This window comes from Battus philenor, unplaced genomic scaffold (genome assembly GCF_028537555.1).
Source record: "Battus philenor isolate CCGP_79_NKW_IND1 unplaced genomic scaffold, ilBatPhil1.0.hap1 SCAF_28, whole genome shotgun sequence".
NCBI lineage: Eukaryota > Metazoa > Arthropoda > Insecta > Lepidoptera > Papilionidae > Battus > Battus philenor.
In genome coordinates, this window is record NW_027181691.1 from 2946915 (window position 1) to 2959881 (window position 12967).

The 12967-nt window shown below is 36.7% G+C and overlaps 1 protein-coding gene across 1 annotated transcript; it reads right to left on the bottom strand.

Annotated features, from left to right (window-relative positions):
- Positions 1–2470: 2470 nt before the first annotated feature.
- Positions 2471–11576, bottom strand: LOC137925992 (myrosinase 1-like). Its single transcript, XM_068769503.1, has 6 exons — positions 11554–11576; positions 8628–8746; positions 7600–8267; positions 5318–5623; positions 4209–4453; positions 2471–2777 (listed from the first exon to the last, which is right to left on the bottom strand). Exons 1-6 carry the CDS (start codon positions 11574–11576, stop codon positions 2618–2620), a joined length of 1521 nt encoding a protein of 506 aa, XP_068625604.1. The 3' UTR covers positions 2471–2617.
- Positions 11577–12967: the final 1391 nt, after the last annotated feature.

A 12967-nucleotide genomic window follows, 5' to 3' on the forward strand; every position in this document is an offset into this window, starting at 1 on the left:
TGCAATATTAGGTATTAAAATCCATGAAATATTAAGTATGTAATAATGTATTAAATAATAACATTTTTTAAATAAAACAATAAACGAAAACAATCGTTTTACACAAAACTATACAAATTAAAAAAGAGCACCTGTCAAACACTACCACTCTAACGCTCTGATACTTTTAAATGTTTAAATTTTGATAAGGAATAACTGAAGACATTGATTTAGAATTAAATCGCTGCGAGTTCATTGCACGCATGCGCTATTGGTGAGTGTTTACCTAGGTGTCAAGAATGGCTAAAACTATTTTATTGGTATAAACAAATGCCATTTAGACCAAAGTTCTTCCAGATTGAAAATCAGATAAACATCTGAATCATTTAGGTAGTCATTCTATTAAGTAACAGATCACAAAAGCTCCAACAAAGAACCTCGGCTTGAGGCACTACTCAAAATACGTTTAACATAGATTCAATAACACGTGAAAGCGCAGAACATCGGCTTGATCGCAACTAATCTTATTTTTACTTCGTAAAGAGTGATAAGTGAAAGAATTGATGAAAAAAGGCAAGTATGTTGTTAGGAATTTTCGCCAAACATAAGTTATACAGGATGTAACACGACCGATGAATCTAATGTGAACTAGGGGAGAGGTATCTCAGTAAGTATCCATTTTACCCCCACATACGTTCAGCGATTTTCATTGATTCGGTTGATCTATAAGAATTCATACATTTTTTGAAAATTTCCGATTCATTCAGAGAAATGAATAACACGACGCTCGTAATTCTTTGTCTCAAAGTACCTGAATACCAAGCCTTTTGCATCATGTAATTGAAGTGAAGTTAATCATTGATGTATAAAATTTGAACTAACATGAGATGATTTTTTTTTAACAGAGTTAACAATTAATAATAGTTGTCAGGGACTGCGGAGTAAAATATTGAGTAGTGATATCCAAGCAGTAGGGGACTGACACTTGAGACCGTAGGTCGCAGGTTCGACTCTCGATGTCCAGTCTTATACGAGGTGTGTTCAAAAAGGTTCACAATTTTGTGTATTTTCAAAAATTATTTATTTATCCGTGAATATCTATTTTGTCCCTTTCAAAGTAATCCCCCTGGGATGTTATACACTTGTGCCACCATTTTTTCCAATGTTCAAAGCACTTAAAAAAATATTTTTTTTTGTATCTTGTTCAGCTCCTCCTTCGATGCCGTCTTTATCTCGTCGATCGTGTCGTTGCGTCGTCCGTTCATGGGCCTTTTCAGTTTCGGGAACAAGAAAAAGTCACAGGAGGCCAGATCGGGGCATACGGTGGCTGCGGTTTCATTAGTGTGTTGTATTTGGCCAAGAAGTCGCGTATAAGCAGCGATGTGTGAGCAGGGGCGTTATCGTAGTGCAAAAGCCAATTTTTATTTTTCCACAAATTCGGGCGTATCTGGCGGATTGTTTCGCGCAAATTGCGCATAACTTGCAGGCAATATTCCTTATTCACTGTTCTGCCCTGTGGCAAGAACTCATGATGAACCACGCCCCTGCAACCGAAGAAAACTATAAGCAAAACTCTCACATTCGACCAAACTTGGTGTGCTTTTTTCGGTCTCGGCTCGTGAAACTTCCATTGAGATGATTGAGCTTTGGTTTCCACGTCATAACTATAAACCCACAGTCGTTGCGGACAGATTCCAACATCTCATTAGCAATATTCATGCGATGCTGTTTTTGATCGAAATTGAGCAATTTTGGTACGAATTTTGCGGCGACCCGTCTCATGCCCAAATTATCGATTAAAATCGAATGGCACGAGCCAATCGATATGCCTAGGTCCTCGGCAATTTCTCTAACGGTGATTTAAAGATTGGCTAATACCATTTTCTTCACTTCATCAATTTTTTTATTTTGTACCACCGATAAATGTTGCTTTTGTTCAAAGTAGCTTCTCCGTATGCCATCCGTATGTCAACATTCGGAATGCATCCGCGCACTTAATTTCGTTTTTCACACAAAAACTGATACAGGCTCTTTGTTACATTTTTTTGAATAGTTAAAAATTGAAGACGAACCAAAACACATGCAAGCAAAGCAGCTGTCAACAATTAACTAAACGTTCAAAATGGCCGAACTTGTCAGCTTAAGTGAGAGACATGTGTACCAACATAACGCCACAAAAAAATCGAAATTAGAATATACGTAACCCGCGAAAATTTTAAATTCGCGATACTTTTTGAACACACCTCGTATATAATTTGTTAATTACATAGGATTGCCACTGCTCACACAGTCACATTACTTGTATTTATTCAAGCTCTCTTAAAAACTTTTAGAGTTGATGTAAAATAATTTCATTTGGCTAAAAATACTACAACGCGATATGAACTTAGTTATGTTATGGAGGGGCGAAATTTCAATATCTTAATTGCCTACTTCAAAAGTGTTTAGCTGATTGTCTTAGTATTTATAATTATTATCAGTAAATATATCCACATTGTGTGTTCAAAGAGGTGAAATTAATTATACACAACAAGGCTTGGTCATTACTTTCCTAACGTTGAAGTTTAAAGGAAGACTCATTTTAAAAATACGTTAAATTAGTTTTTATTTTCAATATCCGATATTCAATCTGTTCAGTTTAGTGTCCCTCGTCGATGGTCATGGTCATGGAGTCAGGTTCGTAATCGTGGTCGATCACACGCGTCCTGAGGATTTCTTTGTAAACGAACGCCGACTTCCTGGGCGTTCTGGTCCGGGCTGGATCTTCAAAGTCAACTTCGTACAGTCCAAAACGTTCCCTGTAGTAAAAATATCATTCTCATCATAATAATCATTATTGCTGCAATAGAACGTTTACTACTGAACATAGGCCTACTCCATGTATTTACTATAGAAACGGTTGTTCTTGAAGAAGTGTCTGTGAAGATCTAAACTAAGTCATAGGACGTTCAAAGAGCCTAGTTAGACCTGCGGACATTAATGGTTAACAGCATTCTTAATATTATGAAACAAATAAACGTTTGATACACTACTATGATCAAAAAGTAAGAGATTGTCATTTTAATCTCCCGGGTATTGGGTAGGCAGGTATATATTTTTTCTTAGGTTGTTAGGATTATCTATAACATTTGCCAAGAGTCTGTTTGTAATAAGTTGGAATATTATTTGATACAGCACAAACGCTTTTGAACAATGTTTTTAGTCACAAACGCGTCAAGACAAACTCATATCGTTCCGCAACCACATTCTTCGCCTGATCTGGCTTCGTGCGGCTTCTGACTATTAAATAAAACTCAAATGGTAAATAAGCGGGTGCCGTTATGGCACGGTTGAGAAGAGTACCAGAAAAAAGGCTGTTTTGAGTGTTTCGAGAACTGGGACAAGCGTTGGCGAAAGTGTGTTTTATCGGACGGTGATTAATTTTAAAGAGGATGAAATTGGAAGAATAAATAAAGATTTTGCATTTTATAAATAAATTCTCCTTACTTTTTAATCACAGTATTGTACAAGCTTTTGATCACCAGAAAAGTAACAAATTTGGTGTGTAACAACAATCGCATCTATGATCTAACTTAGAGTACCCATTCGTTATTACACTATATGCAAAGGTTATCGAAATTTTCGGATACATAGCCAGGAAAGATGTGACAACGTGGATCTTTTGATCACCGAAAAAGTGGATGAACAGCGATCATAAGTCCACAGCCCCCAGCGCTGATACGCATCACGCTCGATACAATAGTAGCTGAAGCGATACACACAGCCAGAATCGGCAAAAATGGCCAAACGTGGGGCGCGGGAAATTTTACGAAAGAATTACGAACTTATGTATAATAGTTATGATTCTCGTAGAAGTATCTCGAGTATAGCCATCTCCGTGACTTGAACCACTTTAAGCATGTTCAGAGTGGTAAACCTCATTTCAATTAGGGGTACCGGTAAGTAATGTCGCTTTCTTAAGTTAAATTTACACGACTAAGACTAATTTAAGTTAAGTTAACAATATATTCACCTTCGTTATCAACAACCTTCTGCCATCTAATAAACAAATTTTAAATGCCGGAGCGGTAAAAATCAATCGACTTTTCGATAAATTTGTCGAGAGAAATGACATTACACTCCGGTCTCCTTAAAATGTTGTACATCATCATTGATACCACACATTTATTGAAATAATTTGCTTTAAGGTACTGAGCCTGTCTGAGAATCGGTTATTTAAATCAACTTACGTGTATCCTTGCATCCATTCAAAGTTATCCATCAAGCTCCACGCCATGTAGCCCTTGAGATCAACACCAGCGTCTAAAGCGTCCAGAGCATTCTCCAAAGCAGCTCTATAGTAGTTGACTCTGTCGTCGTCTTCCAGTCCATCCTCAAGGGTAGTGGACCAACCATTCTCGGTGATGAAGATCGCAGGGTTGTTGTACTTGTTCTTAATGTGAAGCAGGACGTTTAAAAGACTGTCCGGTGCTTGCTGTAATATTATTAATGATTTTTATTAATATATTTATCAAGAATTGGACCACGGATCATAAATCTCAGCGTAAATGTCGATGTCATGAGTTGGTAGACACCTTGGTATAATCGCCGGAACACGCTTGATGCAGGTCGCTTCCAAGCAGTCTTATTGGAAATCTCTAGAGGGGAAGGCTCTATCTATCAGCGAAGGTCCTATAGCTGGCATGATGATCATGATACATTTATAATGTGCTTCTTTAAGTTTTACATGCAATCATCGTCATATTTTAGTCCCAAATTGAAGCCGTCTCTATAATAATTTAGGAGCACCATATGCATCTTGAGTGAAGTAAACTGACTAGATTTCCGAACGGAATGTATTTATTTACAAAGTCACAAATGACTCCAACAGTTGCACGCGATGTTCATTCTTTCGGCGTTCCTCGGTGCTTTTTTTCAATTTTTGCTTGTGGCAGTTTTGTACATGATAATACATTACAAATTACAATATTTTATTAGTTTCTTAAGAGGAGAGTTGAAGTGCTATCGAGCAGGCCACACAGATCGCAGAAACAATGTTTCCGGGGCTTTTAGGGTTTTGGAGTGGAGACCGTGACAAGCGCAGCAGGAGGTGACCACCTTGGAGGTGGACAGGTCAAGGTCACCTCACAAGGTTACCATTAAGAACGTCTGAAAACGGATGATGGAGGACACTTTCAACCGGTCTTATTGGAAATCTGTGATGAAAGCCTGTATTAAGTTGTGAACCTCCTGCGGCTGTGGTGCTGATGATTCACTTCTAAAACTCAGGTTTTAAGCCTTATCCTACTCAGGTCTAGATCAATAACAACTTAAATTGTAAATTTGACGACTGTCTCACCTTTAACCACGATGATGCAGACGGTATCCATTCCTCAGGTCTAAAAGTCCCAATGTTAATATCATCATACATCGAAGGCACGGGATGCTCTTCCAGGTATTCCGTTGCAGAGACCAAAACAGCTGTGTAATGGTTTATACCAAAGAAATCAGAGGATCCCTTCACGAACTCTATCTCTTCTTGTGTGAACTCCGGCATCCTGGATCTTGGGTACCCTTGTTCTGCGCTCTTTTTGTCGACTAATGCCTTCAGTTCTTTAGGGAACCCACCTTCTTCGGAGAATATCGGTTCGGAGTAAAGACCCCACTGTGAATGTAAGAAATTTTGAAGTGAAAACGAAGTCAAGATAATTTTGTAATCAAACGTAAACATAAAGGCGTACAGAATTATCATATTGTAATAATAAAATCATTTCTGCATAAAAAGTTATTCTTCGGATGTACAAATTTATATTATGTGTAAAGTATATTAAGTAAGAAAAGGACCAATATTTAGCCACTTCCGCACATGCAGTGGTAGTCGTGCAACAAAGTGCAACACCCGCCAGCCCGCTGACAAATGCATGTTTGGCAATACTTTGTGTTTGGCACTAATTGGTGTAACATAACTCCTGAAGATGCCCCGTGGAGGGGTGAAACACGTGTTGAGTGATTTGACGGTGCCAGTTGTGTAATTAGCATTATTTGCCGCATGCACATTTGTCAGCGGGCTGGCGGGCGGTGCACTTTGTTGCACGACTACCCCTGCATGTGTAGAAGTGGCTAAATATTGGTCCTTTTCTCACTTAGGATGGACTTCCGCAAGGTAACGCCTGATTCCATCAAATATTAAAGTATATAAATTATAGTATAGTTTTTTATACAAACAAACGCAAAGAAACAAAAAGTAGGTCGCGTAGTGATTTATAATTTAACAAATATGGTACTCTATTGTTCAAGAGACAGTTTGGATGTCGCTGACTTAGGACCAGGCTCCTACCACGAGTATTTTCAAAGTTTAACGCCATCACAGTTTTGTGTAAATTGTAAATCACGTGGGTATCGTCTGTGAAAGATTTATTCGTTAAAGCAAGACTAACCAACTGCTCATTATGTTTTCTTGTCATGTTTTAATTTATTTATAATTAAAGTGAATCCTTACTTTCTTTGGTCCCGCCATAAATGGAGATTGACTTTACTAATTAATCTATAACAATAAATAAAATTGGATTGTCTGTTTGTAATATAACTCTTTTTTACGCGCTTATGTATATATACGGTGCATATACCAAAACTACATTATTAAAAAATTATTTGTCTTATTCAATCTATAAAGCCCATCTATAAACCAAATGAAAGCTATTTTTTCCTGCATCCATGTTTTTATTGCTGTTTATATATTCTAGGAATTATCTGAGTTATTACGGAAAACAGATTTGAATATAATTAAAATTAAACGTTTTGAATAATAATACTCTTTACGATGTTATTCGTGACAAGTTTGATATTGACCGTCATCGGTAAGGATGCAAAACGATATTATTCATGTGTACATTTCTGCCAATGCCTTCACCGCAGTAGTTTTTTACAGTTTTATTTTTGTCATATTGGCTAAGTTTGTGATATATTCTATAAAATAGATTATGGTAATAAGACGTTACCGTAAATAAGTTCATAAAAAACTAATACCCATTACTGGGAACTTACCGCTATTACAATTCTACTTGAGACAATTTCGTTCCCGAGTTATATCGTAATAGTAATAGTATTGGTTTGCCGTTGGATCTTCATTAAACTATTTTCATATAAGACTGTATACCAAGTCTAGCCATAAATTCTGTTACTGGCTTTTTAAATGCATGTACATTTAAAAAAACAAAATATTAATTCGAATTTCGAACATTAGTTTCTACGAAAAAAAATTGATTTTTTACCGCATTATTGTTTTTGTTTAGAAAGTATTTGTTTCTAAAATGGAGTGTGGTACTTAAGGGAATAGAATTGCAGTAATTGCACTGTACTAAGTGAGTAAGGAGCCAGCCTACATTTTTGATACATTGAAAAATCAAGCTATTAGCCGATTTTCAAAGGTACACTGAAACCATGTCTGTTGATGACCGTAAGAGATCCGGTCAACTGCGGTCTATTCGAACAAATGAGACCATTAATGCACTCAAGGCCAGAATTCGTCGAAATCCCAAAAGGAAGCAGAAAATCCTTTCCAGAGAAACGAGAATCCCACCGGGGGCTCCCACCGACTAAGTAATATGTAATTGGTATTAAAAATAAAGAAGAAAGTCTTACATCAGCCTGTCTCAGCAATTCAGCAGCAAACTCGTCCTCTTCAGAATCAGTTAAAGGTCCTTGCCAAGTGACGGCGTACGTAATTCCACATATTCCGTCATCACCTGCGAACTCATTCTTGTAAAGGTAGTATGATCTAGCATGAGCCAACACCAAGTGCTTCGCGCAGAGATACGCTCCAATACCTGTTGCGTTTAGAATTGGCGCCATTGTAAACCAGTCATACCCTTGGTAACACACTTCCCTGGGCTCGTTGAAGGTAATCCAGTACTTGACTCTATCACCGAAAAGTTCGTACACAACGCGAGAGTAATCTTCGAACCATTGAGGAAACAGCGGATTGAGGAAGCCGCCTAAATCTTGAAGCTTTTGAGGAAGGTCCCAATGGTAAAGAGTGATCATGGGAGTTATACCGTACTCCAACATTTCGTCTATGTAATTATTGTAGAAATCAACACCGGCTTTGTTGATCTTATTAGTGAATCCATTAGGTAGAATTCTGGCCCAGGATAAGGAGAAGCGGTAAGCGTCAAGTCCAAGCTCCCTCATCATCTCGACATCACGCTTGTAATTGTTGTAGGAGTCAGCTGCCACGTCACCGTTGCTCTGATCCTTGATAACGGTAGGGTTGGTATGGGTCATGTGATCCCAAATGTTTTCTCCCTTGCCTGAAAATCACAACATTTTATATCACTTTCTTGGTCATCATAAATATCACTTCAGCCCTTGGACGTCCACTGGTATGAGTTTCTAATACAACGAATAGGAAGCGCTACACTTTCTTTTCGCAATGTGACCTGCCAATTGCTTGATATATGTAGATAATTCAATCTGTAAAGACCTATTCTAATTCGACGTTTATCATAATTGGTGGCAGTCCGCAACAATTTAAAGAGGATCCTGGATCCTGATTTATCCTGAAGAACATACCGGTGCCTCTCAATATGGTAGACGTCTCATAAGCACACTAGAAATCCCGCGGCAAAATAACTACGAATATATTGTGGTGGTATGTTGACATTCCTTACCATCAGAATCCCAAGCACCTTCGATTTGATAAGAAGCAGTCGCTGTTCCAAAAAGAAAATCATCAGGGAATCTTCTTTGCTGCCTTATGGAGGATGCACTGCACCCTACAACGAACAACCTGAAATAATATTCAAGAAAACTATTTATATTCCTTCTTTTATAAGTTTTTGTGGGTTTAGATATGTAGTTAGTTCTTTATTGCGTTTTTTTAAGCGTTTAGTTCTTTATTTTTAATAATTATATATAAACCAGTATGTACTTTGGATTCATCTAACGTTTTCGTCCAAAAAATCTGAAAACTTTTATCACATTTTTAATGCAAACCAAATAAAAAAGCGATTCTCGTTGAACGTCTTGCACAGCTAAAATTAGTTAAACTAAATATGGAAAAAAGGGGAGAGAAAAAAGTTGAGATAATCTGGTATGTAAATGAATTTTAGTGCAAAGTTTACTTCTTCCTCTTTTATGGAATACTTTAAATATTTGCCTAGCAGTACATGTCCTGTTGACTGACCACGGGCAGGTTAGCGTAACCTTGAACTTTCACCCGCAAGGTGGACATACGACCGTCGAAAGAGGCTAGATGCAGGCCGCATCCTGGTAGTATTAGGAATCTAAGAGGACACCTATATCTAGCAGTGGTCTTACGGCTAAAATTATGATGATGAATAAGAAAAGGACCAATATATAGCTACTGTCGCACATGCAGTCGTAGTCGTGCAATAAAGTGCACCGCCCGCCAGCCCGCTGATAAATGCGCATGCGGAACACAGAGACAATTGGCACTAATCGGTGTAACATTACTCCTGGAGATACCCCGTGGAGGAGTGAAACACGTGTTGAGTGATTTAGCTATTTATGTTATGTAATTAGCATTGTGTGCCGCATGCGCATTTATCAGCGGGCTGGCGGGCGGTGCACTTTATTGCACGACAACGACTGCATATGCGGAAGTAGCTTTATATTGGTCAATTTCTTACTTAGGATAGACTTCCGCAAAATAACGCCTGATTCCATTAAATATGATGATGAGACCAGAAAATAACCATGCTACTACATTATCATCAGCATCACATTTTTTTTCTACATTCAAAATCCTGTCACCGATGAAACAAACGTCTATCTGTATATCATAACTTATTTACAATTCCTTGTAAGCTTTAAGCTGCAATCCAGTTTCTATCCAAACACCCCGATACTTAGTTTTATTCTTATTCATCTTTTGCTTCATTCTTCATCGTTTTGTTCGACGTTCCTTAGTCGTTATTAGTGATGAGTTCTTTAAAATATGGAATATCGTCTACTGCGTTAGTGTAATAAAACTAGGATAGATATTGACTTGTATAGTGTTTACAGATGTAAGACCGGTTTAAAACGAATTAAACCAATCGGTTTAAAACGAAAAAAACCGTTTAAAACCGAAAAAACCCATTTTTATCGATTTTAAACGTTTAGTGTTGACGACTATGTTTTTCTTAAATATAAACACATTATCTATTCCAAGCGTAGACATTACCTAGGTAAGTTGAAAAACTATTACCTAGTTAACTATATTGGTTATTTTGAAAAGATTTATTAATCAGTTTCATTCGGTTTAAAACCAAACTCACACACTTGCACTTCTCACGCGGAGAGACATCAAGATGCAACGTTGCCAGCTCGCCTACTCCACACCACACACACGCATACATAGCGTGTTGCGTGCAGACATGTCAGTGTTGTCAGTATTGTAAAAAAATGTACAAATTTGGATTCAATATAAAGGTACTCGTACCAAATATGCCAAACATTACTAAATATCTAAAATTTAATGAGCTGTTATAAAATTAGATTATTAGGTACCCGTCTTTTTCTTGAAAGGTAGGTACATATTTTAATCTATTGTATGTAATATTGTTTCTTTATAATTATAGTACTTTATATGTAATATACTTACCTACATAGGTATAAACTGCATAGGTAACTAACACAAGACCAAGTGTTGTCGATAATGATGTGTAAAAACACTGTTCTTATGTTTTAGTAGGCGAGTTTTAAACCGTTTAAAAAGATTTATTTGGGGTTTTAAACCGCCACTTTTGGTTTAAAACGTTTTAAATCGGCTTTTTTACATCTATAATAGTGTTACATAGATCCACAATATGATCGAACCGCTCGATATATCCAATGTGAGTGGTGTCTACAAGTAGCGCGTTAAGGAGTGATGTCAAGTACGTTCAGTTTCACGTTTGGTAGCGTTAAGTGTGGCAAACGTGTTATTGTGCGCCATCTAGCGGAGTTGCCGTGAAGCAAGGGTTCAGAGCTTAGAACCGTGTGCGCAGGCGACGAGCAGTTCTATCAACGAGCATCGGTCGTCCTAGCGACAACTGGGTTACGGCGGCGGACGCATGTATTTTTCTTTGTTACTTTCTTACGATCTATTGTAATTGTCTGGCATACCTCCAATAAAGAGATATTTACAAAAGTGTTGTTTACATCTTATACCCTACAGTTAATCGTCATTGAATGTTAAATATCTAATAGATTCAGGCGTTACTTTGCGGAAGTCTATCCTGAGTCGTGCACGTCTACTGCTACATAGCGGAAGTAACTATATATTAGTCCTTTTCTTAAATTGAATGTTAAGTGAACGAGAGAGACGCCACAAACTAACCGTCATTCATTAAAATTTATGTTACATTTTCTTTTTATATACCTTTACTAATAATAGTTTGCAATTTAAGTTAGGAATCCAATCTTAAATTGCCGATTTAGTTTTCTAAATATATTCTTTTTCTTAAGATCAAATGATATTTAGTACATCTCCAAGACTTCATTGAAATATCACAAATCTCTGTAAATGTCTGTATTTAATATCGTTTCCAAATTTTAGCCTTAATTATAGTATGTTATTCATGACAAGTAGCAATAAACTTGCATACTTACCCGATAACCACCAGCATCTTCATCTTGACAATCTTTCGCATTTATTGACATACATCACTATTTATATTGTTATTCGATATGTTATCTCAAACTTGGATAATACATTATAGTTATCTTCCACGACAGTGTCAGTTGTATTTACGTCTTCACCTGTCGGATTTGCGAATTTTAGATGTTGAACGTAAACAAACATCTTGTGATATATCGCTTTCAAGTGGTCTTGATACGTAGGCGGTGGCGGTGGTATACTTATAGGATAATAAGTATAGTAAGATGATATAGGTCCGGGAGAAACTTTTTTCGTATTTTTCGTTCAAAAATGACTAAAATTTCCCTTGCTGCACGGAAAATTTTATGTTACTTCTTCAAAAAAGGCCGTTAAAAATCTGTTAATACAAGTTAAGGTTATTTGGTAAATATATTTACACTAGGAATGAGGAGACATGCAGACGAAAGAAAACCAACATATTCCAGTAGATGAAGGCAGTGGAGGACTTGAAGTAGCAGTTGGCAGCCCTCATAGTGTACAGAACAAATAACCACTAAAGCCTTAAGATTGTAAGATTTGTAGTGACCACAGACAGACACCTTGTTTAGGAGGATTTAAAAGTCTTTATTAATGTCTTTGGAAGATGATGTATGTAGGCAGCTCCCAGCCTGTCTTATAATATAGGACAGGCGTATGTCCAGTAGTATATATTTACATGTGAATTAATGATTATATACAATTAAGTAAACCTTCGTAATGTCATTCCCACAGATGTGCAATGGGGGCGGTCCAAAGTAGGATTAATATCTTATCTTAGACTGCCGAGTGGTCCATACTAAAATCCCAAGCCGATTCACATTTAGAAGTAGAAGTAGATAGATCGACCTTCCTCAGGTATTGTTGTAATTTGAAAATAAGATACCGTGTCGGGTAATCGAAATAAAGAAGTCTACGAAAAAAAATTGAAAATAAGAAAATGGTAAAACAGTAAAAGATAGAAAGATGGTAAACAAAAAATTAGAATAAATAAAATTAAATGTGATACTAGCTGTGATAATAACTACAAATTTAATTAGAAAAAATGCACTTAATAATTTTTTTAAACAGTAGATAAAAACCCAATGCCTGATTTTTGAGAAATGAGGAGGACGGAAGTCGATGAAAAGGAGGAAACTAAAAATGGACAAACAATTTTTCAGTATTTTTTTAACGGCGTTTTCTTCTGTCATCCTTCACAATCTCTTTTTCTATATCTTCATTCTTTACATCTCTTTCTTTTAGAAGCACTATTTAGTAAACTACTTTTAATTTTCGTTTTTGTAATTATTTCTATTATTATTGTTCCATATTTTACAATTATTTTGTTACTCAACCTTGTATTTAACTTTTTTATTTGGTTTTATATTTATCTATTACTTTCTTTAT

What these genes read in the sequence shown, in the direction of transcription:
- LOC137925992 (XM_068769503.1), bottom strand. Translation starts at nt 11,576, where the DNA reads ATGAAGATGCTGGTGGTTATCGG. An exon ending in AGGTGCTTGGGATTCTGATG is followed by an intron (nt 8,268 to 8,627) that starts GTAAGGAATGTC and finishes TGTGATTTTCAG; the next exon opens with GCAAGGGAGAAAACATTTGG. An exon ending in GAATGGATGCAAGGATACAC is followed by an intron (nt 2,778 to 4,208) that starts GTAAGTTGATTT and finishes TTTTTACTACAG; the next exon opens with GGAACGTTTTGGACTGTACG.